At 38.8% G+C, this 25,836-nt stretch overlaps 1 protein-coding gene across 4 annotated transcripts; it reads left to right on the top strand.

Annotated features, from left to right (window-relative positions):
- The first annotated feature begins 149 nt into the window (after positions 1-149).
- LOC112556703 (E3 ubiquitin-protein ligase MIB2-like) lies at positions 150-25,533 on the top strand. 4 transcript variants are annotated; one of them, XM_025225946.1, is made up of 20 exons: positions 150-171; positions 6,690-6,955; positions 7,604-7,775; positions 8,453-8,559; positions 10,067-10,261; positions 10,668-10,897; positions 11,116-11,220; positions 11,771-11,872; positions 12,305-12,512; positions 13,104-13,303; positions 13,805-13,950; positions 18,789-18,945; positions 19,256-19,410; positions 20,507-20,633; positions 21,618-21,720; positions 22,003-22,082; positions 22,518-22,681; positions 23,096-23,334; positions 23,651-23,698; positions 24,076-25,533. In XM_025225946.1, the coding sequence occupies exons 2-19, from the start codon at positions 6,748-6,750 to the stop codon at positions 23,692-23,694; spliced, it is 2,742 nt and encodes a 913-aa protein (XP_025081731.1). In that variant the 5' UTR covers positions 150-171; positions 6,690-6,747; the 3' UTR covers positions 23,695-23,698; positions 24,076-25,533. The 4 variants fall into 4 exon arrangements, with proteins under 4 accessions (XP_025081731.1, XP_025081728.1, XP_025081729.1 ...); XM_025225943.1 differs by lacking the exon at positions 150-171 and adding an exon at positions 1,266-1,383; XM_025225944.1 differs by lacking the exon at positions 150-171 and adding an exon at positions 2,168-2,486.
- The last annotated feature ends 303 nt before the right edge of the window (positions 25,534-25,836 follow it).

Below are 25,836 nucleotides of genomic sequence, written 5' to 3'. Positions count from 1 at the left end.
GATTACATTTGAAAGCAAGTCTCGTGTGTTTTCCATCCCGTATTACACTTTATGAAAAGTACGAGATTGTACCTTTTTCCCACAATCTGCTCAAACGTTGTATACAGCCATTGCAAGTTGAAATGTACTTTTCCCAAGACAAAGGCATTGGTAGGCCACGGACGTGTATAGGTAATATATATAGCTAGGCTTTTGATTAGTATGGTAACTATATATATATGTTACTCTTCCTCGGGCACGGCGCGGGGGCTAAGTATTTAACGGGCCTGAGTATGTGGAACTTTCTTCCTTACCATATATCCGCCACCTATACCCACCATGTACACCCACGTACGTTCTTTAAACATGCACTAATTAAAACATATCTATATAAAATTATATGACTCGATCTTACACCAATCAACATATATATATATAGTGATACAGTAATTCATTTTCTAACCATTTTTTCGGTCCAGTGACTATAGTTGTCAATATAATTGTGATTGTGATGTTTTAATTTTCCGAGAATATATATATGTAAGATATATATAAACAAGCTTTTTTGCTTCATCATGGTTTCGGATTTAATTGTTTTCAGGTTTTGTGAAATATAATGGTATACGTGTTTAGAAGGAAAAAAAAAGGAAAAACGCTTAATAATATATGTGTTTTTGGTAATAGCACAAGACTACAATGCTATCGATCGGTTTTTTGGGGTTTTTTTTTATAATTGGTGAAGAACCCATCAATTATAATGACCCTCATCGATCGATCGTCAGGATGCCCGGCGTACACAAACTGGCAAACAATTAAGCCTGCATGGTGATTCATTCATAATCGACGTTGCCTGCACGCTTTAAAACTTTCTTTAAAGTGTTTTTATTATTCGTGAACTCTGTCGACATTGTTCAACGAAAAGGGAAAAATCCGATCCCATATAATGTTCTCTAACTGACATATATGATATAATGCAAAGATTTAAAAATTCGTGGTTTGACATTATATTTTTTAAAATGTTGTCTGGTTCGGCTGTATGTTTGTGAGGCGATCGAGCATGTGCATCCCCGATTACACTTGAAATAAAATATCTACCTTCATACATATATGAGTGATATCACTGATATATCTATCAAATTGAATGTATCGCTGATCTATGGGCATTTTAAAATTCTTTATTTGGATAATTTGTAAAGAGCAGACATATATATATATCCGACAAAGAGTCGGCTAGAAAAGATCAAGAAAAAAAGCATAAACAATTATTCACTTCCTAAATTCCCGAACACATAGATCGACCCTGAATGATGCGAATGTGAGAGTGAAGATGACTAGATTGTATTTTTTCCTAATCCGTCCTGTATGCAGGTTGAGTGTCTTGCGCCCTAGACGAAGCTGTTGTAGGTAAGACTTTACTATGGCTCGCCAAAAATCAACCTTATTAGATGTTTTCATTGTAATTTGCTTTAAATACCATCGAGGAATTAAGCATATATACAGCAGTGAAAGAGACTGCGGAAACAGTTTTTTTAAAGTAAAAAAAAAAAAATAAATAAAAATACGTACCAGCAAGAGGCGAATTAAACAACCGTATAGGCGTGAATCCGTTTCGATACTGACACGAATAACATACAATTAATGAGCTAGATATATTTCCGCGATGTAAGACGATCGAGATAATTTTAATGCATTAATTCAAGGTTTATGTGGCTATATATATAAAACCATTCTCGATCTTTATACTTTATACTGTTTCCAAATAACTGCATTAAATGTCTTAAGGCACGTCAGTATACTGTTATTCTTCAGAGTCAGACTGGATCGAATGACTAAAGGACCGAACTTAAATTAATTTGGGCATTTAATTGTCGCCACCCGTATCTCGATCGGGTACCCGTACTTTAATTATATATAAATTGTTCGATCCGTGGTTTTCGGGTGCTCGATATATATACAGTATCCTCCATACGTGCTCATGAAACCTTAGGCAGTCGCTTAAGCAAGATTTAAATCATTCTTAGGATTCTATAAAAATTTACTCCAAGAATTAATGTTATTATATTGTGATAACAATATCAGTGATGTACAGTTATGGTTTTATGGGATCCGGCCCGATCCCGTATTTTATAGTTTTCGATCATCTTGCAAAATATCTCGGTTGGTTTTTTTAAAAGTTCATTAAAGGTATTTAGGACTACAGCAATAATAAAGAAAGTATATAAACTTAATTGACCCCAACTAAAACATTCCATCTTCTCCAGGGTACGTCTGGTCCCGTTCTCAAAATCTTATTCACTGTTTTCGACTAGAATATCGTCCCTCGCACGTCGGACTGATGACAAATGCTCGCGGGGTTTCGGTTGAGATCGGTCGTCTCCCTTTCTTCCTTGATGAGTAAAGAAAATTGTCAGACCGACGATTAACCTATCTCGTTCTTTCCTTCAAAGCACTGCATGAACAGGTCATGTCCACTACGATGCGCCAACCAGTCATGACTCTAGAGCAGGGTAGGGAACCTGCTTTCTTCCGAGGGCTATTAGGATGTTTTTAAGATCACCTGCGGACCATACAAAATTGTCAACAGAAAAATTAGTCTGCTGTATTTGACCAAATTAATGATTGCACCCCTTCACTGCAGCAGTAGTGCGACAAATATACACATATATTAGCATAAGAAATTTGTAACTCATTAACACCTATTAAAATGGCTGATCAAAAAAAAAAAAGAAAGAAAGAAATTTCAGTATGCTTTTATAATGGGTCGTTTTCACTCACGTGATACACACGTTAGCAACGAGGCGCTGTCCGCCATCTTCCTTCCCTAACGCTTCGCGTTTCTTCAGCGGCTCTATATCGGCTTGTGTTACGACACCGCTAGCGTCTCTCGAGCACACCAGCGGAGTCGGACAATTGCGTGCTCTTTCACTCAAATAAACAAAACGATTTTGCCTATACGAGTCTGCCTATGTTTATTAATAAAAAAAAATAAATAAATAAAAAACCCTATGAAAACACAGTCACTATAACAATGGCTCTTCCTTTCGTCAAACACATTTACCAAGTCCACCGAACTCCTTGCACACTATTTAAAACTCACTGTCTTGGCAATGTCTCCTCTAACACAATCACACAAAATCCTGTATCTATTACTATTCAAACTCACTGTCTTGGCAATGGTTCTTCTAACACAATCACATATCTCCACTGAATCTTCTACACATTATGAAGCAGACTGTCTTGGCAATGGCTCTTCTAGAACAATCACAAAAATCCACGGAATCTACTATTAAAACTCACTGTCTTGGCAATCACACTTCGACTAACACAACCTCCAAACTAAATGTACTCGATCTCTTACACACTAGTGAGACACACTGTCTAGCAAATGCTCTCTACTCTTAAACAAGCGTCCACTCTCTCCGAATCCTTTTCTCTTCTCCTATTAAAACACACTGTCCCGACAGTGGCTTCTCCTTCAATAAGAAACACAATCCTCCTCCCCTTCATTAAGTGTCCAGTTTCACCTCCTCTCACTCATTGCTTGCTACCCCAATCTCCAGCCACACCTTTTCTTTCTTTCTTCTTTAACATCAAACAAGAACTTTTGCACATTCAATGCATATTTATTAATTCTTTTCAGAAAATTTTGTGTCTGCTGACAGAACATAACTTAAAAAAAATCATTACAGGGTAAGAAGGAACATATCAAAATCCCAATCCTAAATAACATCACTGATATGGATTACTAAGAAGAACTATTGGTTAGGTAATCTAAAATCCACAAAGAAGCTCTGGCATCAATATTGCTCTGAATTAGCTTCTGAGGAAGCAAACGGCATTTGCATTCAAATGACAATAACATTTGATTCAATTATACAATGTTTGAGTAGCCTGTTAATAAGCAAAAATTATTAACAATATTCTGTCAACAGCAAATATTTGATCAACATCATACAAAGCATGACATCTCCAGCAAAGAACAAATTCTATATTGTTCACAGTTTCACATCAATTTACCAAGTAACTTATCTGATCAGTTGGATATCGTCATGCTATTATAAATAAAGTGCGAAGAAAAAGAACTACAGTAAGGTAATTGTGCATTTTATTCTGAGAATAACTTCTATGGTAATGTAAACATATACAGATTGCAAGCATGCATTCTGAAAATAAATGCTGATTTCAAAACTAAAAAATTGCACTATAGCTACTCAATAGGCACTATGGATTTATGTAAATTTACAATGCAGCAACAAGCCGAACTATTTTGTCTATTACTGGATTATCATCACCAGGCTTTGTTGCCATCAGGTCAATAGGCACTTTAGACTGCAAAATTCCAAACTTTCTGCGAACAAAGCCTATAACTCTCTCAACATGAATTTGTACAGAGGCTATTTTTCTCGAATTTTCAACTTGTAGTGGGTGAAGTTGCTTTTCCCATGGGTAAAAATCTGGAATTATTAATTTAGCTTGATAAAAAAGAACTTCATCCTCAATGTTGAAACCTCTGTCGGCCATAATTACATCTCCTGGTAACAAGTTGGACAACAAAGAAGTACTTTCAATGATGTGTTTGTCTGAAGCCCTGCCACCAAATGCATCTGAAAAGTAGCTGATTGAACCTTGTGGTGCGATCCCAATCAGATATTTGGCAGAATGATATTTTTTATACTTGGAATAAACTTGGATCTGATTGGTTTGGCCCGAGGGTTTCTGTGCTTCAAGTTCAAAACAGTCAACAATAACAGCAACTTTATCTTTAAAGTTTCTTCTAAAGCACATAGGCATAGACAGTTTCAGAGCTTCTCTTGAAGGCCAGTGCAACAAAAAAGAACAACCGTGCTACAAGTACATCAAGAGTTCTATGAAAACTCCTTTGCACAGTTGAACACGGATACTTTCAGCTGATACCCTATATCCTGGAATTGGTAGTTCAGTCTGATCTTAATTAAACACAGCAAAAAACTCTTGCTCTTTGGACAGTGACTGTGTTTCATTAGACATGTATGGCTCTACCGTTCTGAAAATAAGGTCCATTACTGCCAATGAAGGAAGTCCCGTGTAGAATGGAACTTAGCTCATCTTCAACATACACCTGTTTTTCATAATAGAACAATGTTGTCTGTTTTAACTGAATCAAGAAGTCTGGTCTCAGAGTCCTGCATGATTGCATCTATATTTAGTCCAGTCAATCTGTTTGAGTGTTTCTGATCATTTGAACATGAATCTTCTATGCCACCATGTAAACTTTCTTCGCAAGCACTTGAGCAACCAAAATCTGTTTGAGTGTTCTGATCATTTGAACATGAATCTTCTATGTCACCATGTAAACTTTCTTCCCAAGCACTTGAGCAACCAAAAACACTTTCACATATTTTTCTTCCTGGCTTGTCTCACTGCTGATTGATTTTCGCTTCTTGCTTGCAGTATGTAGAGTAGAGACGGATGCATTACTTCTTTTGCGAGACACAAGCCTCAAATACCTGTTTTTTAGAAGTCTCAGCTTCTGAGCAAGTACTTGATCGCTCATGTCCAAGTGTAGAGTGGGAAGCCACGAAGGGCTGTTCCGGAAATTCACATATGCTGGCTTTCCTAGACACAAGAATAAAACAACCCATGAATTACATCTTTGTGATATTAACTACAAAAAAATAATAATAATCAGTACTGAAACAAAATAAACCAAATACACGTCTAAAAAGAAAAATAATGAAGTAGAAATAACATTTTTTATCCTCTCTCTCTATAGCTATAGTTTATTAGTCGTGGTCATGCATAATGAAAGTCTTGTTTTGATGTCACCAACTAACAATGAAGAGAATATTTATCACAATGTGTACAACATGCAGAACAATGTTAAATACTTTAGCAATTTGGAAAGCGTCTGGTTTCTTACCGCCAACAAAGTGTTTCGAACAGATAACTATTTTGTTCCACTTCTCTTCTGTTGTAATATCCTCTCGGTAAAGCAGACGACGTACGTCGTTCTTCTGTAAGTTTTCTTGTTTCGTCCCCTTGGTTCAAAATAATTTTGGGTATCTTATGAAAAGATACATCTAGAGGAACATTTCGTTTACTGCAGGGCTTGTTTCCGCATCCTTTTATACCGCAGATGACCATGATAACCGATCAGTTGCCAGCAAGCTTCCGTAACCACTGCTTAGTAGGGAAAGAAAAATGGCCGCTGAAGCAGCTCGCAAAAACTGATGACGTCACGTGAAAACCACCCATTAGTGAATAATGTGTGTGCCTGCATATATGTTGATGTGTGGGGGGAGGGGGAGAAGCATTACAAATAAACTTTTTATAACTGTAGTCTTCTTTGGCTTCAAGAAAGATGAAATTATGGTATTTCGTTTTGCAGTATTGCTGCTTTCCACAATTTACCGAGGTTGTCATTCATGTGACGAAAAGTCGAAATGTTTAAAAGATGTTAGAAAAATTTCTGCACACTTTGTGCTTGTGTTTATAATTTTCATTATGGTATGCTTTGTGGCAAAAATCAACCAATAAGTAGAGTAATTGTCTGTATCACTCTTCGCTATCATGTGTCTTTTATTTGTTTTATCTGTAATATTTGAGTGCATCTCTAAATTGTCAGTAAATTTTATTGCTTGAAAGTCCACATTCAAGTGGAAACCAGCGGAAAATTATTTCACTAATATACCAACACTTGTTATTACTTTTTTTTGTTTTGTTTTTTTAAGGTAATGTGGCAGCACTTCTCTTTGAAAGTAAAGTAGCAGTTCATTTCATGTCAAAGAAATGGCTCAGAGGAGAGGTATGCGTGTGTTGCGAGGTCCCGACTGGGACAAGGGGGAGGAGGATGGAGGAGAGGGACATGTGGGCACAGTCACTGAAATTCTCATGAACAACATGGTACGAGTGGTGTGGGACAATGGGAAAGAAAGCATCTGCAGATCAGGCGCAGGGGGCAAGTTTGATCTGAGGATTTTTGACTCTGCTCCTGTGGGTAAGTATTACAGGCTAATTTCTTTCACTACAGGTTCTTTTATTTTTAGAGGGAGTTGGATTTCAGTCAATTTGGGAAAGGTTTGAGGTAAAATTTCCATTCTTTTCTTCATTGCATAATTCGTTAATTGTTACCATTTTAATAACCTCTGAATGCTCAAACCTTGCAGTGCTTATAAGTGTGTTCATTTGTTATGATGTCCTCTTTATATTTCTCCAAGCAAATTGGAATTTTGTGAGCAGCAGGACAAATGAAGTATGAAACAGCTCATGATATTAAGCTACAATTAATTACAGGGTTACATAATTGAATAACAAATATTTGTTCTGATAGTAAAATTTTGCATCTCAAGAAGTATGATGAAGTGGTGATATGATGTTTTCCTGCATTTCTAAAAGGTACTTCTCATGTAAGCTGCATCAAGTAAGAACTCGTTGAGTATATAGTATATTAGATTTCTGCTTTCTTCAGGTTTCTTTTTAAAGATGCAAATGTTCCTCACAAAGAGCTTGAAATGTTTGACCTCATGGTATAAAGAATTTATTGACTTTCAGTAAGCCCTTTTGTCTCTGTTACAAGCTCAATTGTATAAAAACTGTAAGCGGTGGTATTTTAACACTGTTAATTCTTACACATCTGATGTTCCAGGTGTTCTTCATTCAGGTGTCACATGCGCAGGGTGTGAAAATGACCAGATTTATGGCATGCTTTGGCATTGTAAAGAATGTAAATGTTGCAATTTATGCTCACTATGCTATGTCATGGACAAGCATGATCTTCGACATGAATTCTTGCGCTACAGCGAGCCAGGAAATCCTGGGTAAGAATCTGAATCACAAGTGTTTTGTGTGTGGGGGAGGACGGGGTGGTGGGTGGATAGATGGTTGTCAGAATGCTTACTTTTGAAAAATATTTCTTGCAGTACAGATGCGAGAAAAAACAACCAGGTAGAAACAAAAGGCAATGCCTTAGTACCTCACAGGCTTAGTCCAGCTTAGAGATCAGCTATATTTTTTGTTAACAGCTAGGAGGTTAACAGTATATGTTCATATATATATATGTTCTTAAGAAATATCGTGCTGTTCCACCCAGTTCATCCATACACTTCTTTTTCATGGTGTTATCTGTTTGATGATGTATTTGTTGACTGTAAGTCTTTCTTGTCCAGTGCAATCCACCACATAGGTGGGCAGTCCGGTGGCACAATGGTTAGTTCCTGTCACCAATACAGTGAATTAGGTTGGCTGTCCTGGGTTCAGCTCTCATCTCAGGCTTGCTGTTCTTTCTCTGTATGTGGTATCTGTTTACAGAGCTGCTGCCTTGCCGTGATAAAGCCTTAGTTGCTGGCTTAGCATAAAACACTTATTTCACCCGCTCCCCTCTTATAACAGCATGGACAAATACACTTTACAGTTACGAAAGTTTTCACGCACACACATACATACACGTGACACAAAGAGAAGGAATAGGGCTAGAAATTGTCTGTAATTGTTGCAGAGAGTCAATGAAGAAACGATCCGTAAGTCTTAAGATCAGAGCTATGGGTATCTTCCCAGGTGCTACAGTTCAGAGAGGGAAGGACTGGTCATGGGGAGACCAAGATGGTTGGTTTAAATTTTTGTGTAATGTCGCTGATTATTAGATACACTAGACTATTTTTAAGCCATTCAGAAACTAGTTGGATTTCCACTAGAGTTTAAACAATGTCAAAAATTTGGTGAATAATTAGCATGGTTGTTTTCAATCAAATTTCATTGTATTGAAGTTTACTTGTTTTATGCTCTTGAATCAGACTGAAGTTCAGTTTGCATGTCATGTAGAGTAAAAGGGAAGATCATCCTATATCCCTTTTTGGTCATCAGGAAATGAGATGCTAGACCAAACTTTTTCCGGGCCTATTTTTTTGTAAGAGTGGGGTCCATGTCTTCTTCCTCTAGTTGCTTTACCTTCCCCAACCCTTGGTGAGTCCAGTATCCATGCACAGCTGGGTCACCTTTGGGAAGTTCATTGTACCACATAGGTGTCTAGCCAGTGTGCTTTTGGGTTCAGACGCCAGTTCTCGAACGACTCAGCTATGTGCCTCTGTAGCGGGATGAATCGTTGAGCAATATGAATCGTTGAAGCGAGGCATGCTCATGCGTAGAAACTATGGATCTTCTAGGGTTGTTGAATGAATTAGCAGACATTTTCGTGGTATTTTACTAAATCAAAACCAATAATAAAGCGTGAGTTGTATGTGTTTAGCTTTTTCATGTTGTTTTTATTTAAATTTGACGTGTATTTACTCTTTAGCAGACGATCAAACACCCACTCGCGCAGGGATATCAAACAAAAATAGTCCACTATCCACATCACTTGCAAGCTATAATAATTTGAACCTAAACGTTTCATTTGTTTATCAACTGTTAAATTTAACTTTTTAGTATTTTATTTCTTGTTAGGTTCAGTACATTCTCTTCGAATGCCTCGCTTCAACGATTCATATGGCTCAACGATTCATATTGCTACACCTCCATATTCTATTCCATATGTATATATATAGTTTATATATGTATCACCCAAGGACTCATGATGTTGACTTCTTGTATGCATTTCATATATTTCTGGCCCAAATGTTTACATGTTGATACTTTATTATTGTCATAACTATATCAATTGATCATAAAATATATGGTTTAAAAAGTTATTATTTTATTTTGGAGAAGCAATAGCTCAGAGATAGAGCAGCAGCATCTGAACCCAAGGCACTCTAATTCAGTACCTGTAAGTCAGGAATAGGTCTTGACTCTATAGAGGGTTGGGGAAGGTAAAGCAGCAAGATGGAAAAGGAATAAACACTGCTCTCACAAAAAAAAAACATGCCCTAAGAATGTGGGGTCTTTAACGTTTCACTCATTAAATGACCTAAAAAAGTTTAGGGGAGAACTTTTCCCATATTACATTACATTTCAGGATAGGTGTTTTTTGAATTACAAATGAATATTTCACTTTGATCAAAATATATTTGTAAACAAAGGAAAAGGCAGTACTCTTGGAACCCATTTATAAAAAGGTTAACTCCAAATTCTGTTATTATTATTGTTTAGACAACAAGCTACAATTTTATTTCAGGTGGTGTAGGTTCAGTTGGTCATGTGGAAGGTTTTGAAGATGTTGCTCCCAACTCGTCGAGAAACATGATGCGAGTGAGGTGGCCAAAAGGCAACACAAACAGCTATCGCTTAGGCTATCAGGGCTATGTTGACCTCAAGTGCATAGAGGAGGAAGCTGGAACATATTACTACAGGGATCATCTACCTGTTTTGTGTGAGTTGCCACTCCATCACCAGATTTTTTGGGTGCAGGATTTAGCGTTAGTATGCTGATTGATTTTGATGACAGTGGAGTGTTTTCTCTACAATTGTCATTATTTCAATAACTTTTCTGCCACGATATTTTTACTGGGTGCTGCATGTTTAAAAAAAACTAAAGTATTATTTATGCTTGGCATACCCATTGTGTAAATAATTAACTGACTTTGAACTAATCCACAGTAAAAATGTTGAAAAGTATGAATCACTTAATGGACTGAAGCAAATGTGTTTAAATAATTTATAAACAAATATTAAAGCAAATACTAAGAACAAGGATAGATGCATCATGGATAGTTTAGGAAAACAGGCTGCACCAAAGATCATTGATTTTTGCTGTCCACATATTTGCTGTCTTCTAGCCACAGTTGGAGTTCAAGAGATTCGTGAATCCGCAGCTTCTGGCAGCAACATGCGTTCTTTATTTGCCACAAATTATGAAGATGAAATATCAGAAGGTGCAATAGAATCACCTAGGCAAAAAGAAGAGATAAAACTGCAGGTTGGAGACAAAGTGACATTACGAGTTGGTGAAGACAGGCTAAGGGAGATGCAGCTCAAATATGGAGGTGTCACAGCAGGCATAATCAAGGTGCAATTTGAAAGCTTTCATTTTTTTCATTTTCCACCTTGTCTCTTGGTACTGCCCTTGTTTCAGTGTAATGGCATTTGAAAACAGTTTGTTCACTGTTAGCTTTTGCCATTTTTATGCTACAAATCTCTAATGCAGATGCTTAGAGCATTTTCATAATATTTATTTAAGCTTGATAGACTGGCAATGTAGTTCACTTGATTGTTGTAATGTTTCAGTGTCTTGGCAAAACGGGGGAAGTTGTAGGCTTTGCCCCCAATGGCGCCATATCAGTGAAATTCAATGCAATCACCTACCGTTTTAACCCACAAAGCCTATTAAAGGTATGCTAGAAGTGCCGGTTTTACCTCGATAGTCGAGATCAGTGTCTTTATTTTAGTTTATTTTAAGTACATCCTTCTGAATTTAAACAAATGGTGCCTAAAATTAAACTTGCAAACATTTATCCTCATAATCATATTACAATTTTGCAGAAATGAATATACAAATAAATCTGATATAGGCTAATTCAGCCTTGTACATGCAAATATATTACACTGTGGACCATGAAAGCTTATACACAGATGGATACTTAATAATGCAGTATGGTAACCTTCTAAGAAATATATCTTTGTACCATTTGAAGACTATCATTTTCATCTCTCACCTCCTCACAAAAGAAATATTTATGCACCTTTTTTAGAAACATATACCCATGTGCTTGTGCACACACACAATGTATTTGTGAAAGTGTGTGTGTGTGTTTTGACATGCATGTTTTATTTCATATTGTGAAGGCTACAGACTATGAAAACAGCTATGCAAAGCTATAGTCATAACACAGATCATATAAATATTTATAATGTTACTGTTTTTAAATTTTAAACATCATAGGTGCCACAACTAAACAGTGGAGATGTTGTTCGTATTCGATCGGATCCAGAAGAGATGAAAGTTCTTAATCAAAGGATTGGCTGGAAGTCAGAAATGACTACAGTAAGTTTTTTCAGAGTATAAATAATCATCTATGCAGAGATAAAAAGAGAAGGTGGAAGAGAGAGAAAGCGAATATGCATATTTTAGAGAACGTGAAAGTTTTTGTATGTAGTGTCGATATGTAAACGTGTATTTCTAAATGTGAGAGACTATATATACATGCTGTTGAATTCTCAAATCCAGTTATTGATGTCTAGCCATATTTGTTACATTTTTTTTTTACAAACTGCATTTAATAATGCTTTTCAATTGTAGGGAAGAATAAACAAATGGAAATAAAATTAAGAGATATGTGTCATGGAAGATTTAGCCATTGATCGCAAAACAATTATATTGTAATTATTACCTTAGATCACAAAACTTTTTGTATCCAGTATTAAAGAGTAATTCTCCATCCTGCTCACTGCTCTCTTTCTGTTCTTCTTTTTCTAGGCTCTAGGCAAAGTTGGACGTGTAACCAGAGTTGATGAAGATGGAGACGTTGTGGTAGCTTTTGGTCAGCATTCCTTCGTGTTTACCCCAGCATGCTGTGAACCTGATCTAAATGCCTCACTTGACTCTCTTCAAGGCTACACCAGCAGTGAAGCTGCCAGCAGTAGCAAAAGTAGTGACGAATCAGACTCAAATGATGACTATGGAGGTTGGAAGTCTTCCTTTTCTGTCCTTATAATTAATCTGTCACATGTAAACTTCCTTTGAAATCTATTTTGCGGAAAGTCATTCATTGCATTAATTTTACCCTTGACTGCTTGTTGATTCCATTTTATAGAAGTGATTCTTGACAGGCATTAAGAAAAATAAACATAATCTTTAATCAGCAAAGAACTGTAGAATCATATCTTTTTTCAAAAGTGAATAATGATGTGGTTTATGTAACCCCTTTTCCCATCATCAAGGCAGGCTCTAAGTGCTTTACAAGAGTAAAAAGACAATAATAATAACTGTTTAGGACATAGGGTCATAAATTCTGGAATCAAGAAAGTATGAGCGATCATGATGCAGTCAAAATAATTCATGGAGCAAGAGTTAGAATAAATACGCTTTTTTGGGGAGTGCAGTCAAAATCCTATTTGTGTATAGATCCAAAATCTATGCATAGAAAATGTAGCAAAAAACAAGATGAGAAAATGTGCAGAATGCATGGGCTGTAGAGCAGAATTAAAGAGTTACAATCTCAGAGAAACAATGACAAGTTATTTTTTGAACTCACTAATTTTTTTTTCCTGAACAGTGCTCCATCAAGAGATGATGAAACTAGCAGCACGAACGTTGGCTGATGTTCTTGGCAGGGGTGGACTCCAACGAGGAGGCCAGGAGGGGAGAAGACCAAGTTCTGAAGGCAGTGATAAGGGAATTGATGGTCTGCTTAGAGCAGTTATAAAGGGAGATAAAGATATTGTCAAGTCCATATGTCAGAGCAACCGAAGCTTGGTAGGAATGTTTTTCATGTTTTTGTTGTCTTTAAAACAAATCAGAATGTTAATTGTTGTTGGTGGTGGTGGTGGTGGTGTGAAGAATAGCAGCACACTGTCATGCTAAGCGTGCAACACATTTAAACAATACCTTATTTAAAAGTAAAATAAATAAAAATCAATGACTGTAGATCCTCCAGTCTTAAAGGGAGAGAAATTGTGTTGACAACATCCCAGTTAAGCTGCTCAAGCAGAACAGTGAAGAAACAAAGGTCCTCACTGCTTTGTGCCTGAGACTCCGTCAACATGCTCTACCCATACCCATCTAAAAAAAAGGAAACACTAGACAGAGTCAGAGCTAAAGAACCATTAACCATTCGAGCGAAGTGAGGCTCAAAGTAATTCAAAATTGCCTCAGGACCATTGCAGAACAGCTGTTAACAGAAGTTAATGTGAAAATATTTTCAAAAGAGATAACCAGTACCAACTACCTTGGTGATTTTTTTTTTTTGTTCAACAGCTGAACTTTGTTCACAAAGGCATGACCCCACTGATGGTTGCATGTCATGAGGGTCAACAAGAAGTGGCAAAGGCTCTGCTAGAACTTGGTGCAGAGATCAACCGAGTAGAAAATGGCAGTACTGCTCTCATGGCAGCCTTAGAAGGGTAAGGCTTCATGCAAATGTATCCTGTTCTTGTGCTCTGTGTTTTTCATTATGGGACCATGGACCTTTTATATACATGTACTAGATTGTCTGTCAATACTAATGCTAAGCTGTCACTTAATGAACCCTTTAACAGTCAATATTCAGAACCACAGCAAATTTGGAAAGGGCCATGCCAAAATTTTTACTGTCAACAGTATGCTTACAATAAGTTTGCTTAACTAGTTTACTTATTTCTGTTTGACAATTTTATTTGACATCCACTATCTTGTCTTAGAGCGAATAGCGAAAAACGATAATAGACTCTAAAGTTGGAGATTTTGCACTTCTGTCAATACAAGAGCCCACATCATCTACTTTTCCTCTTTATATTGTTAATAAAACCAGAAATCTCATCCACAAAATCTTCTGCAACATTTGTTATCTCTTCCACAAATTGATTGACCTTGAAAAGGCACTTGAAAGAGTCTGGTATGAGGGCTTGTAGCATTTGATGCAAAGATTCAACTTCTTTATTCTAATAGTTCATGTGGAAAATTCATCCACCAGCAGCCAGTTCTAAATACAGACCCCACCACCAATTGGTGCAACTTACCTTGTAGTGGTGTGGTGGCTTGTGTGCCTCGTCGACCCACAGAGCTATGTCGGCGGGAGCCTTGTGCTCCTGGCAGGTCCAACCAAGCCGAACAGGTCTCTCAGGGTAGAGGCCAGACTAAAATGTTGCACCCGGCAAGAGGATGGTCGTTAGCCTTGGTCGGCAAGTCTCTCTACGAGAAAGACACTCGGAAAAGAAAACTGACGCCGAAGACGGATGTGCTGGGCCATCGTGCGCTTAACGGCAGCACAACGCACTGACACTCGCATGAAATGGACAGCGCTCACTCTAAACGATATGGTGCTTTGCCTGTGAGGTCCCGCCAGGCGGGCGAAGTGCCGGGCCCTGCGCCTCAACAGGGCCCACCCCATGATACTGGTGGTCACCACGCCCCGATGCGAGGAGCCAGGCTTCGGAGGCGGAGGGAAATGGCTACTGGCCGAAAAGGAACAACAACCACAGAAGAGACCCTGAGGCCTCTCAACATCCTACAGTGGAACGCCGAGGGCGTTTACAACAAAAAATTAGCCCTCACCGAAAGACTACATGCTGAAAAAATAGATGTGGCCTGTATTCAAGAAACACACCTGAACCCCAACCACAGATTTACCATCAGAGGTTACCAAACCTACAGGATGGACAGAGAAGGAAGACACAAGGGAGGTGTGCTGATTCTTGTCAAGAATAACATCCCAGCAAGAGATTTTCAAGTGGACACGAATCAGCAAGCTGAAATAAATGGAGTCAAGATTACAGTAGACAGCACTGTGCTCACTATCTTCAACCTGTACTGCCCACCCGACAAAGAACTTTCCCTGCAGACTCTTGATATCCCTGCCAAAAACTGCTTGGCTGTCGGCGACTTCAACAGCCACTCAACCTGCTGGGGCTACGACGAGATGGATAATAGAGGAGAGGAAGTGGAGGACTGGCAGATCGATAGCAAGATGATCCTGCTGAACGATCCAGAAGACCCACCAACTTTCTTCTCACGCAGATGGGTCTCCTCAACGACCCCTGACCTTGCTTTCGCCACTGACGACCTCTCCAAGAAAACAACCAGAGGGGTACAGAACCAGTTAGGCGGCAGCGACCACAGACCAGTCAAACTGGCCATCAACTTGCAGTACAGGCCCCAAGATTCAAAGACATTTCCCAGGTGGAATTACAAGAAAGCCAACTGGGATATTTTCGTCTCATTGTCAGACCAGTACACCAAAGGAATACGTGTGGCGGACCAGAACATCAACCGTGCCATCGATGCATTCAACAAGGCGATCTTAAAAGCTGCTTCAGAAACAATACCAAGAGGCGCACGAAAGAACTATAGGCCATACTGGACAGAAGAACTCCAAGAACTAGAAGATGAAGTCTCCAAGACCAGGGAAAAGGTTGAGAATGACCCCACCATAGAAAACAACATAGCACTGAAAGAATCAAGCACCAAATACAGAAAAGCCTGCAACGAAGCTGCAAGAAAGAGATGGAGAGAAAAGACAGAGGAACTAAATCTAGACAGAGAAGGAAACAAATTATGGAAGCTGGCAAGGGCGATGAATGATGAAGATACTAGAAGTGCACCGATCGTCATACAACAAACACAAGATATGCTAACAGGTAGAAAAGCAGCAAACGCTTTTATTGACAGCTATGAAGAGGTCAGCAACATCACAGTACCAGAAGAAAAGAAACAGCAAGTTCATGAAGAAAGAAGAGAATTCAGCCAGCAAAAACACCAGGAAGACTACATGAACAAACCATTCAACATGAGAGAGTTTGAAGAAGCAGTCAAGACCCTAAGTCAGAAGAAATCCCCTGGTCCAGATAAGGTCACCAATGAAATGCTGCAACACCTGGGCCCACGAGCCAAGACCAAACTCCTCGACCTCTTCAACAACAGCTGGAACAGCGGCCATGTCCCACAAATCTGGCGAGAGGCAGACATGGTGCCCGTCCACAAGAAAGGCAAAGACCGAGCGAAGGTGGACAGTTACAGACCCATAAGCCTCACCAGTTGCGTGGGCAAGTTAATGGAGCGCCTCATCAACACCAGATTATCATGGCACTTGGAAAAGAACAACATCTTTACACCAGAACAAGCAGGCTTCAGACAACATCGCTCAACTGAAGACCAGGTTGCATACATCGCCCAGAAGATCGAAGATGGTTTCCAGGACAAGAAGCACACGCTGACGGTGTGGATAGACATGGAAAAGGCCTTCGACAAGGTCTGGAAAGATGGACTGAGGTTGAAACTCCGAAAGAAGACGCTGAGAGAAGGAGTTCCTCAAGGGGGAGTACTCAGTCCTACCCTGTTCCTTGTCTTCATAAACGACATCATCAAGGACCTCCCCCGAAATGTCCAAGGAGCCATCTATGCAGATGACCTGGTCCTCTGGTGCACAGAAGAACACCTGACAACTGCCAACTACCGACTCCAAGAGGCGCTAAATGTCCTGCAGGACTGGACGAAAAGGTGGCTTGTCAAAGTCAACCCCAAAAAGACTACCTACAGTATCTTTAGTCTGTCCACTAGGGAACAGAAGGCCACTCTGAAGTTCGATGGACAGATTCTCCCACTGGAGGACAACCCTACCTACCTTGGGGTAACCTTCGATAAGAGACTTACTTGGAAGCCTCAGACCAAGAAGGTTGAAGCCAGAGCCAAGATGCGACTTGCAATTATGAAGAAGTTGGCTGGCACGAACTGGGGCGCGGATGACAGAATCCTCAAGAAGCTGTACACCAGAAGGGTCAGACCAGTCCTAGAGTATGGCATGACAGCATGGGGCACAGCAGCAAAATCCAACTTTGAGAAGGTCAGCAAGGTTCAGAACCAAGCAGCCAGACTCATCACTGAAGCCATGAGGTCTACGCCCATACAAGAACTGGAGACAATCACAGGGTTGGAACCACTTGAGGACCGACGTGACACAAAGATGCTCGTCCAAGCAGCCAAGTTCAAGAGACTTCCAAATCACCCATGAGAAAACAGACTGGCTCAGCCGACGAAGGAAGGTTGAAAAGGGGAAGTTTCATCCACCAGGCGAGGATCCTTGAACGAAAACACCAAGATATCTTGGAACACGACCCCAGAGAGATCCCCCTGTGCCGGACAAACCCAGCATGGAATGAAACTGCTTTCCCCCTGATTCACTGCAGCATCCCTGGCGTCGGCAAGAAAGACTCCCAAGACGCTGTGAAGAAGTCCTGTACTATGGAGTATATCCACAACAACTTCCCACAAGATCAATGGACTCACGTGTTCACTGACGGGTCAGCTGAACAAGCCGTGAAGAATGGTGGCGCCGGAGTCTACATCCGGTACCCAAGAGGAAGAGAAGACCGTCTTTCCCTCGCAACCGGACTCTACTCCACCAACTTCAAGGCTGAAGCAGTTGCCATTCAGACCGGTGCCACCCACGTTGAAAACAGTCCAGACACCTCCAACAAAGTCGTCTTCTTTACGGATGCACTGTCTGTCCTGCAGGCCTTACAGACTGCCAGAGACAAGAAATTGAACGACCTGTCCACTGCTCTTTCCTCCTTATGCGGAGACTGCACAGTCGTACTACAGTGGATTCCCTCCCACTGTGGAGTTTTTGGCAACGAAGCCGCAGACACTCTTGCCAAGGAAGGATCCACAAAAGAGCAGCAAGACAGGTCCACCACCTATAGTGAAGTCAAAACCATCATCAAGGCCAAACAGCACAACAAGTGGCTGCAGCAGCACCCACGTTTCAACCGAAACGACCCATACTACCTGCTCACAAGGGCTGAGCAGGTCATTATTTTCAGGCTGAGGACAGGCCACAACCGTCTCAACCACCATCTATACACCAAGCTCCGGATCGGCCAGACAGACCAGTGCCCGTGCCAGACAGGCAGTCAGACAACAGTACATCTACTGCAAGAATGCCCCATGCACGAAGAACTCAGGCACCGCATTTGGAGTGATGAGACGCCAGTATTGAGGAATCTACACGGCAACCTGGAGGACCTGCGGCGCACAGCATCATTTGTGCAGGAGGCAGGCGTGTCCATTTGAGTGAACGACGAAGAAGAAGAAGAAGAAAATACAGACCTTGGTGCGACCGTACATGATGAAGATCAAGAATGCTTTGTTTTTGTTAGCATCAGATAGTTATTATTTTTTAATGTAAGATGCAAACTGGTCTTCTTCAGTGCATTTTATCTCCACAAAATTAATCAGTAAAATTATGTATTCTTTACCATTAAAACAGGAAGAAGGAAAAGATGGCATTGTTTCTTCTTGAGAAAGGAGCTGATCCACACTTGCGTAACAATAAGAAAAGAAATGCCATACACCTTGCTGCATATCACAACATGCCTGAGGCCATTAAAGCTCTTGTGCTCAAAGGGGCAGATGTTAATGCCAAGGTATACACGGCTTATATATTTTTTCTTTAAATACAATGCATGCAAATTATGGGTATTTTATGAATGCTAGGATATTTCACTGCATGCATTCTTTTTAAAACATTGTCTATAAGCATATAATTTGGCAAGAATGAGGGATAAATTTATAGATAGCCAAGGGAAGTGAGGACTGCTAAGATAGAAAATACACTGCTTTTAAGGAAAATACTAATAATCCTACATAGGCAGCAAACACACTAGGTTAGTGCTCTTTAAATGTCATAAATCTTGTATAAAAGATACAATAAAGCTGGTAGATTAATGCTTTCAGGACCAATATGGAGACACGCCCCTGGTTGATGCTATTGAACAAGAAAGTAATGAAGCAATAGACATGCTGGTGAGAGTGAAGCCTATTGACCTACAGGCCACAAACAGGAACAACTTTAATGCTCTTCAGTATTCCTGCTTAAAGGGAAACGCCTAGTGAGTGGAGTAGCAAAAGAAATTTTATTTCATACTTCTTTAATGCTTTCATTTACAAAACAATTTTATATGTTTGCACCAGTTTTATGCACACCAGATGTTTATAAATAAACCTATATATAACCTCTTTGCAACAAAATGCACAATGTGATTAATGCACAGTGCTTAAACATTTTATTACAGATAAATTAAAATGACCTGATATGAATGATGTATTTTTTCCCTATTGGATAAATCTTAATGAAGTGAGTAAATGACACAGCACAGTTTGGGAATCTATACAGCTGGAATGCACTAATCTAAATGACACTGTGCTCAAAGGAGAAAAAAATCATAAAGGAAAAGATTATTCTCAGATCAGCTGATCCTCCATGTAACATTTTCCTTCCCCTGTTGCAGCCTGTGTGAAAAGAATAGACAAGTTGACACCCGTTATTGATTGACTTCTGACATGTGTTTCTTTGACAGTGAAAGCTCTTAAGTAAACAATTAAGGGTTTGTGAAGACACATAGTCTGCCCTCTGAAACAATGATGACAGTGATGATGGTTATAACCATCACACATGTGGTGCACAGGCAGAGCACAATACATGATTACAGTGATTGTAATGCTGTACATGACTGTCATGACTGATATTTAAACATGAACTGAAAACGCACCTCTTCCGTAACATTACTCCTAACAACCTTTCCCATAATACTAGTCCTTTTTCACACCATTCCTTTTGCAATAGCATGTTACTCTCAGCTCTTGTTCTTTGTTATTTGGTTCCTTTTTGTGTTTTCCGGTATTTGATTTTAATCTCTGTTTAGTACATGTTTATTCTCTTATAGCTCATATGTTATTTGTTTGCTTTCCTGTCCCTCATATGCTGTCCATGTTTTGTTCTTGTTCTTAAGCGTTAAGAGCATACCCTTTAGGAGTGTGAGTATGCGCTTTACAAATTTTGCATTTATTATGTATTATTATAACAGCAGTAGTAATGACAATTGCAACCATCACAGTTCTGATGCACAATCAGAATGCCATACCTGATCCATATGACTGTGATGCTGTAAATGACTGTCATGGCAGAAAACATATTTTTGTGCTCAGTGCTACTGAAAAGATCCTTCAGCGGGATTCCTCGATTGTGGACAAGAAAATGGATGAGAAGTTCTCTGCACTTCACATCGCTGCCAACAATGATCATGTGGAGTGTATTCGTCTTTTAGTCAAAACAGTATGTTTTTTGTTATTTCTCAAAAGGAATTGTTTTATTATTATTAAGATGTTTAACGTGTATCTCCTACAGCAGAAAAATTACCACACTATCCTTTCATATTTACTTTCTATGAGAAGCCAGTGGTGTAGCTATTATCGTCAGTCACTTCATTGAAACCTGCAACAAGGGCACAAGCATAACTTTGGCATCATTTCAAAGAAGGCTTTGTTGTACATTGTTGAATTATTTTTAACTTCAAACAGCAATCAGTGTAAGAGATTTACTAAAGAAAAATGGCCAAGAAGTTGAATATAGAAAACAGAAACTTTGTCACAGCAATGAAAAAGATACAAGATGAAAAATGACTTTAGTAATTTTGTTGAGTACAAAAGTAATATAAAAAACATCTGGAGAGCTGTTTACCTCCTCACAAATAAATCTAAAAACTCTATATCTAAATCGCATATAAATGAAAGCTAGGTGCTTATTAAGATAAATATTTTGTATTACTTTTGTAAATTTACATTTTCAGAAAGGATATAAATAGCAGTTCTATCTTCTGTGGTTACAAGGCCATCAGCTTTAGGTACTTTTAGTTCCTTATAATCCTTTCCCTAGTTCCCTGGCTTCACACATATACATTTTTTCCCCTCACATTTTCATAGATGTGCATGTATATATATCAGGGGTGCCCAACCTACGGCCTGCGGGCTACATCCAACCCGGTCATTTTAACCAGGCTCAACATAATTTCATTTTTAACGTCATGGTTCTAGGAAAATCGACATGTTCTGGTAAGCAAGATTTTATATCATGTCCAGGGCTGCTCTCAGGTGAGAAAAGGTTGGGTACCACTGAGGTATATGCTTATATCTTCACATACAATCCCCTCTCACTCATAGAAACATCAGTTTCCTTTTTATGTCATGAACTGTCACTGTCACCCTGCTTCAAAGTGTCGAGTCAGTGATAATGCTAGGTGGTTTTTTTTTGTGCATGCAGGGCAAGGCTAATGTCAACATTGTAGGAGATAAAAGACTCACACCTCTTCATCTCGCCTGCATCAAAGCTCATTACCGTTCTGTGGAGGCACTTCTGGAATCAGGTTAATATCATTACAGTTAGCCTATAGTTGTGTATGCCCACTCTTGCTTCAGAGTGATTCATGACAACACTATCGTTATTTAAGACAGAACACAGCCATGATAGCTCTGAAAACACCATGTATTCCATCAAGGAAGGCCATTATGCTGTGCAGCTGTAGACTTTTCACCAAATTAAGACAACTTAGCCAATTTGAGTCACTGACAGTCATTTCTTAACGCTGAAAACTGCATCACACTTCTTTGGTTCATATCTTCTGTCTTTTGTCCTGTATGTGCCACAGGTGCAAATGTCAACCTTCAGGATGAAGATGGTGACACTGCTCTTCACATTACTCTTGGTGTACGGGTTCAAAATCCTGAGGTGTGACTTTTTTCAAATTTAGTGAGGCAGAATTCATTCTTCACCTTTGTTTAACATAATTTGAAGTACAGCATGTGGCAGGATGCTATATGGGTTTCATAGTTTTTTAATGATGTAGATCTAGCGACTTTTTTAAGTTATTCCACAGGAATTTTAAGTAGTAGACCATGTAACTAAAATATATTATAGTGAAATATGCATAGTTCTGACTGTAATTCAGCTTAATTCACCTTGTCAAGTCAAGGGGAGTTGACAAAGTCTCATACTTGTACACCCCTCAACACCCGCTTAAAAAAAATCTAGAACATGCATTTGCCTACACACATATATGTGAACACATACAATTTAACAAGTATTTAATTTTTTTAAATGTACATTCAATTTGTGGCAGTACTTCTAGTCAGATTAAAAAGCTTCATACTATTTTCCTTGTAGAGTCTAGCTGGCAGAGAAAACATAAAGCAGCGTGCTCGCATTGCCTGCGTGTTGCTGACAAAGGGAGCCTACGTTGACATTACCAACAAAAAGGGTGCCATGCCACTTCAGTGTTGTCCACATGAAGTACTCCGTCAGACTGTGAAGCAGTTTATTGTAGAAAAGTAAGGAAAAGGAACAGCTTTTTATTATTTTGCACACAGAAGTACAGATTTAATATGCTATCATAACATAATGAATCATATGAATTATAACAACTGAACTACTATAAGTACCCTTAACCCCTGTTTAGTTTAGTTTAGTCCTTGTTACTCTTCGAGGAGCTTAGGGTCGCACCTTACCTCGTTAAAAGAGAAATATTGAGATAAAAACGAGATATATTATTCATCAATCATTTTCTGAAGTTTTTCATCATTATTTAGAAAAAAAAGTGTTTGCTTGAAAGTCTTTCATAGCAACCCCTGTCATTATCCTTGCCAAAGTACTGTATTGAAAAGATAAATCCATTTAAAAGCATGAAAACATGTCAAAGCACCCAACATCAGTGCTCATAGCTATTAGTATTTTTATGGAAACAGTCCAAATGTCATCAAGCAGAGAGGAGGTGGCAGTGGTGGAACAGCGGCACAGAGAGCCTCCCCTGGCCTCAATTTCCTTTTGCAAGGTTTGAACCTGCCCTGTGGTCGGTGCATGCGTCCAGCAGACATTACTTTAATGCCATGTGGGCACAAAACATTGTGTCGCTCATGTTGTCTCCTAATAACTGAGTGTCCACTGTGTGATGCTCCCATTGAACGACGCTTGGCAAAACGATCAGGTACATAATTTTTTTTTTTCAGAACTGTGTTGTAATCACCAAGTATTGTGATTATAATCTTTAATGTACATGCAAAATTGTTTTGTCAAAACATGAGATGGATGGCCTGCAAGTGACTTGTCACATACTTTCATTAGCTTTGCCTCTGATAAACAGAACATTTCTTCAGGTTTCCTGCTACACACCTCCTGTAAATTTGTTTGAAACATTTTGCAAAGAGAGAAACATTAAGAATTATGATGTAATTTTGTTCATCCCTATCTACAGTTTTATTAACCGGATGTGTCCCGATAAAGTATTTTTTTGTTTTTGACAGATTCTGTCCAAAGAGAGTTGGAGGAAGCATGCAAACAGATGTAGAAAGGTAAAAAGCCACTTTGAAAACACCTTTTGAAATCCATCTACCGATGTTTATGCATGGTATACCAGGAACAAAATGTGTATGTGCATAATAATGTGAATGCACAATATCAGCTTGTAACAAAAGCTACATCAGATACAACTTTACATTGTGATTACTATGGCAGGTCAGTTTTCTTACCCATAGGGGAGCTTAACAGACTCAAAGTAGCATGATTATCCACCAAAGCCAAGTTAACTCTGTACAATTCAGTTTTTTGGCACCTCACAGAGAATGATTTTTTTGCTTTTCCCTATTTCATAAAACTGAAAGGAGTCAATGACAACAAATTCAATGGAATTATTTGCTGTTGTGTGGACGATATTAATTGTCTGTTGCAGTGGTGCCCAAACTTTTCTCGCTCAAGGGCCACACTGGACATGATATAAAATCTTGCAGGCCAAAACATGGCGGTTTTGCCAGAATCATGATGTTAAAAATGAAATTGTGTTGTTTGCTTAAAATGAGAGGGCTTGATGAGGCACCACCATAGGTTGGGTACTCCTGGTCTGTTGTATACATGTAAATTTGAAATTTGTTTCTTGGCTGATGGCAACTCTTTTTCCTTTTACATACACTGTTTTCATTGCGCTTTTAGCCACACCTCTCCAAAAACTTATTGCCTGGAATCTGCTGAAGTGGCATAAGGATGAATACTATTATCTATACTTTTTCCCTCTCATAAATTAACTTTGATATTAGAAGTGCAAGTGGCTTTGCTTGATGCAAGATCTTTAAATCTGTAAGTCATCTAGTTATCATGTGCTCTGCATAATGCTGTTTTTTTTATGGTTAAGGAGACCAAACTCAAACTAAAAAAAAAAATGTAATTGACTGCTTCTCTGCGATAGGATTTCTGATGCATGTAAAGTGTGTAATAAGGCATCTTTTAAAATATCTTTATTTCGTGTAATAAGTTTAGAATATTTTTACCTGTGAGTGTTTTATCATTTTTTTCAGTTGCTGAAGATTGAAAAAATATTGTAGAGAAAATATTTATTTGCACGTTTTACTCAAGAAAGATGGTTCGGAAAGATTGTCATTCCCAGTATTATCACTAGCTCTGATGAAGAAAAATGACTATTTGATGGGTTCTACCCCTGCCTATGCGTTTTTTAAAGAGGTCATAGAAGCAGCTTCACCCAAATCCCATAAGTCACAGGCTGTTCAAAATCAATCAACTAGTTGCAATAGATATGACAAATTTGCATTCAAGTCTCAGGCTTTCATGAGTGTAACCAAGAATAATCCACCTGTACCAAATGGTGCTTTGTTTTGAGTGCATGAATGGCAAGAATGGAATGAGGTTGTGGTAATCCATTTAACGATGACTGCACACATTGCTGGTTTGTGCATGCATTTGTATTGTTTTCTTTATGGCATGAGAGGTGACAGTTAAACAGTTCCAGTAAAAATTTCGTATGCTCAGATTTCGTAAGCTTATGTTTTCAGAGATATTTTTCAAGGCAGTTGGTGATTGTGCATGACTTACCATTATGCTCAGAAAGGTCATTTTGAAGGAGTGTACTGCTTGTTTTACAAATAGATTGTTCATTCCAGCTTAACATACGTTTTAGTCAAACATAAATTACATTATATAATTAGATGTTGCGTGTGTATATATATATATGTAAAAATCTAATAATCGCATTTTCAATGTTCTGACAAAACTGATGATAAACTCTTGCTTCTTGGAGAAATATATTGGAAGTAGATGCCTAAATTATGTCATAAAATCATGTAATGTTTTGTACGAATGTATTGAAAATCTTAAGCATAATTAAAAGCCATTTTTCCCCTTTGTTGTTCAAAATTCATTAAATTGACATGAGTGCATATGTAAGTTTACATCACCGTTCACAGTTCCACAAACATGAGATATGACTAATTTCCTTTTTATTTAAAGGTCATCCCCATCCCCTAACCTTTTCAGGTCATTGGTGTGTGTGTGGGGGGATAAGGTGTTAGAGGCTTCACTTTTACCAGCTTCACGTGAGGGCAGTGCCATTCCCGCCAGATGGGTTGACTGGGGGAAGTTTACTGTGCTGTTTGCAGGTATTGAACCAGCGTCCTCTTAGTTCTGAAACCAGTTCTCTAATCAC

This window comes from Pomacea canaliculata, linkage group LG2 (assembly GCF_003073045.1).
Source record: "Pomacea canaliculata isolate SZHN2017 linkage group LG2, ASM307304v1, whole genome shotgun sequence".
Classification (NCBI taxonomy): domain Eukaryota; kingdom Metazoa; phylum Mollusca; class Gastropoda; order Architaenioglossa; family Ampullariidae; genus Pomacea; species Pomacea canaliculata.
This window is presented reverse-complemented; position numbering and strand designations above follow the sequence as displayed.

What these genes read in the sequence shown, in the direction of transcription:
- LOC112556703 (XM_025225946.1), top strand. Translation starts at nt 6,748, where the DNA reads ATGGCTCAGAGGAGAGGTATGCGTGTGTTGCGAGGTCCCGACTGGGAC. An exon ending in GTCAGAGCAACCGAAGCTTG is followed by an intron (nt 13,304 to 13,804) that starts GTAGGAATGTTT and finishes TTTGTTCAACAG; the next exon opens with CTGAACTTTGTTCACAAAGG. An exon ending in AAGCAGTTTATTGTAGAAAA is followed by an intron (nt 22,682 to 23,095) that starts GTAAGGAAAAGG and finishes TTATGGAAACAG; the next exon opens with TCCAAATGTCATCAAGCAGA.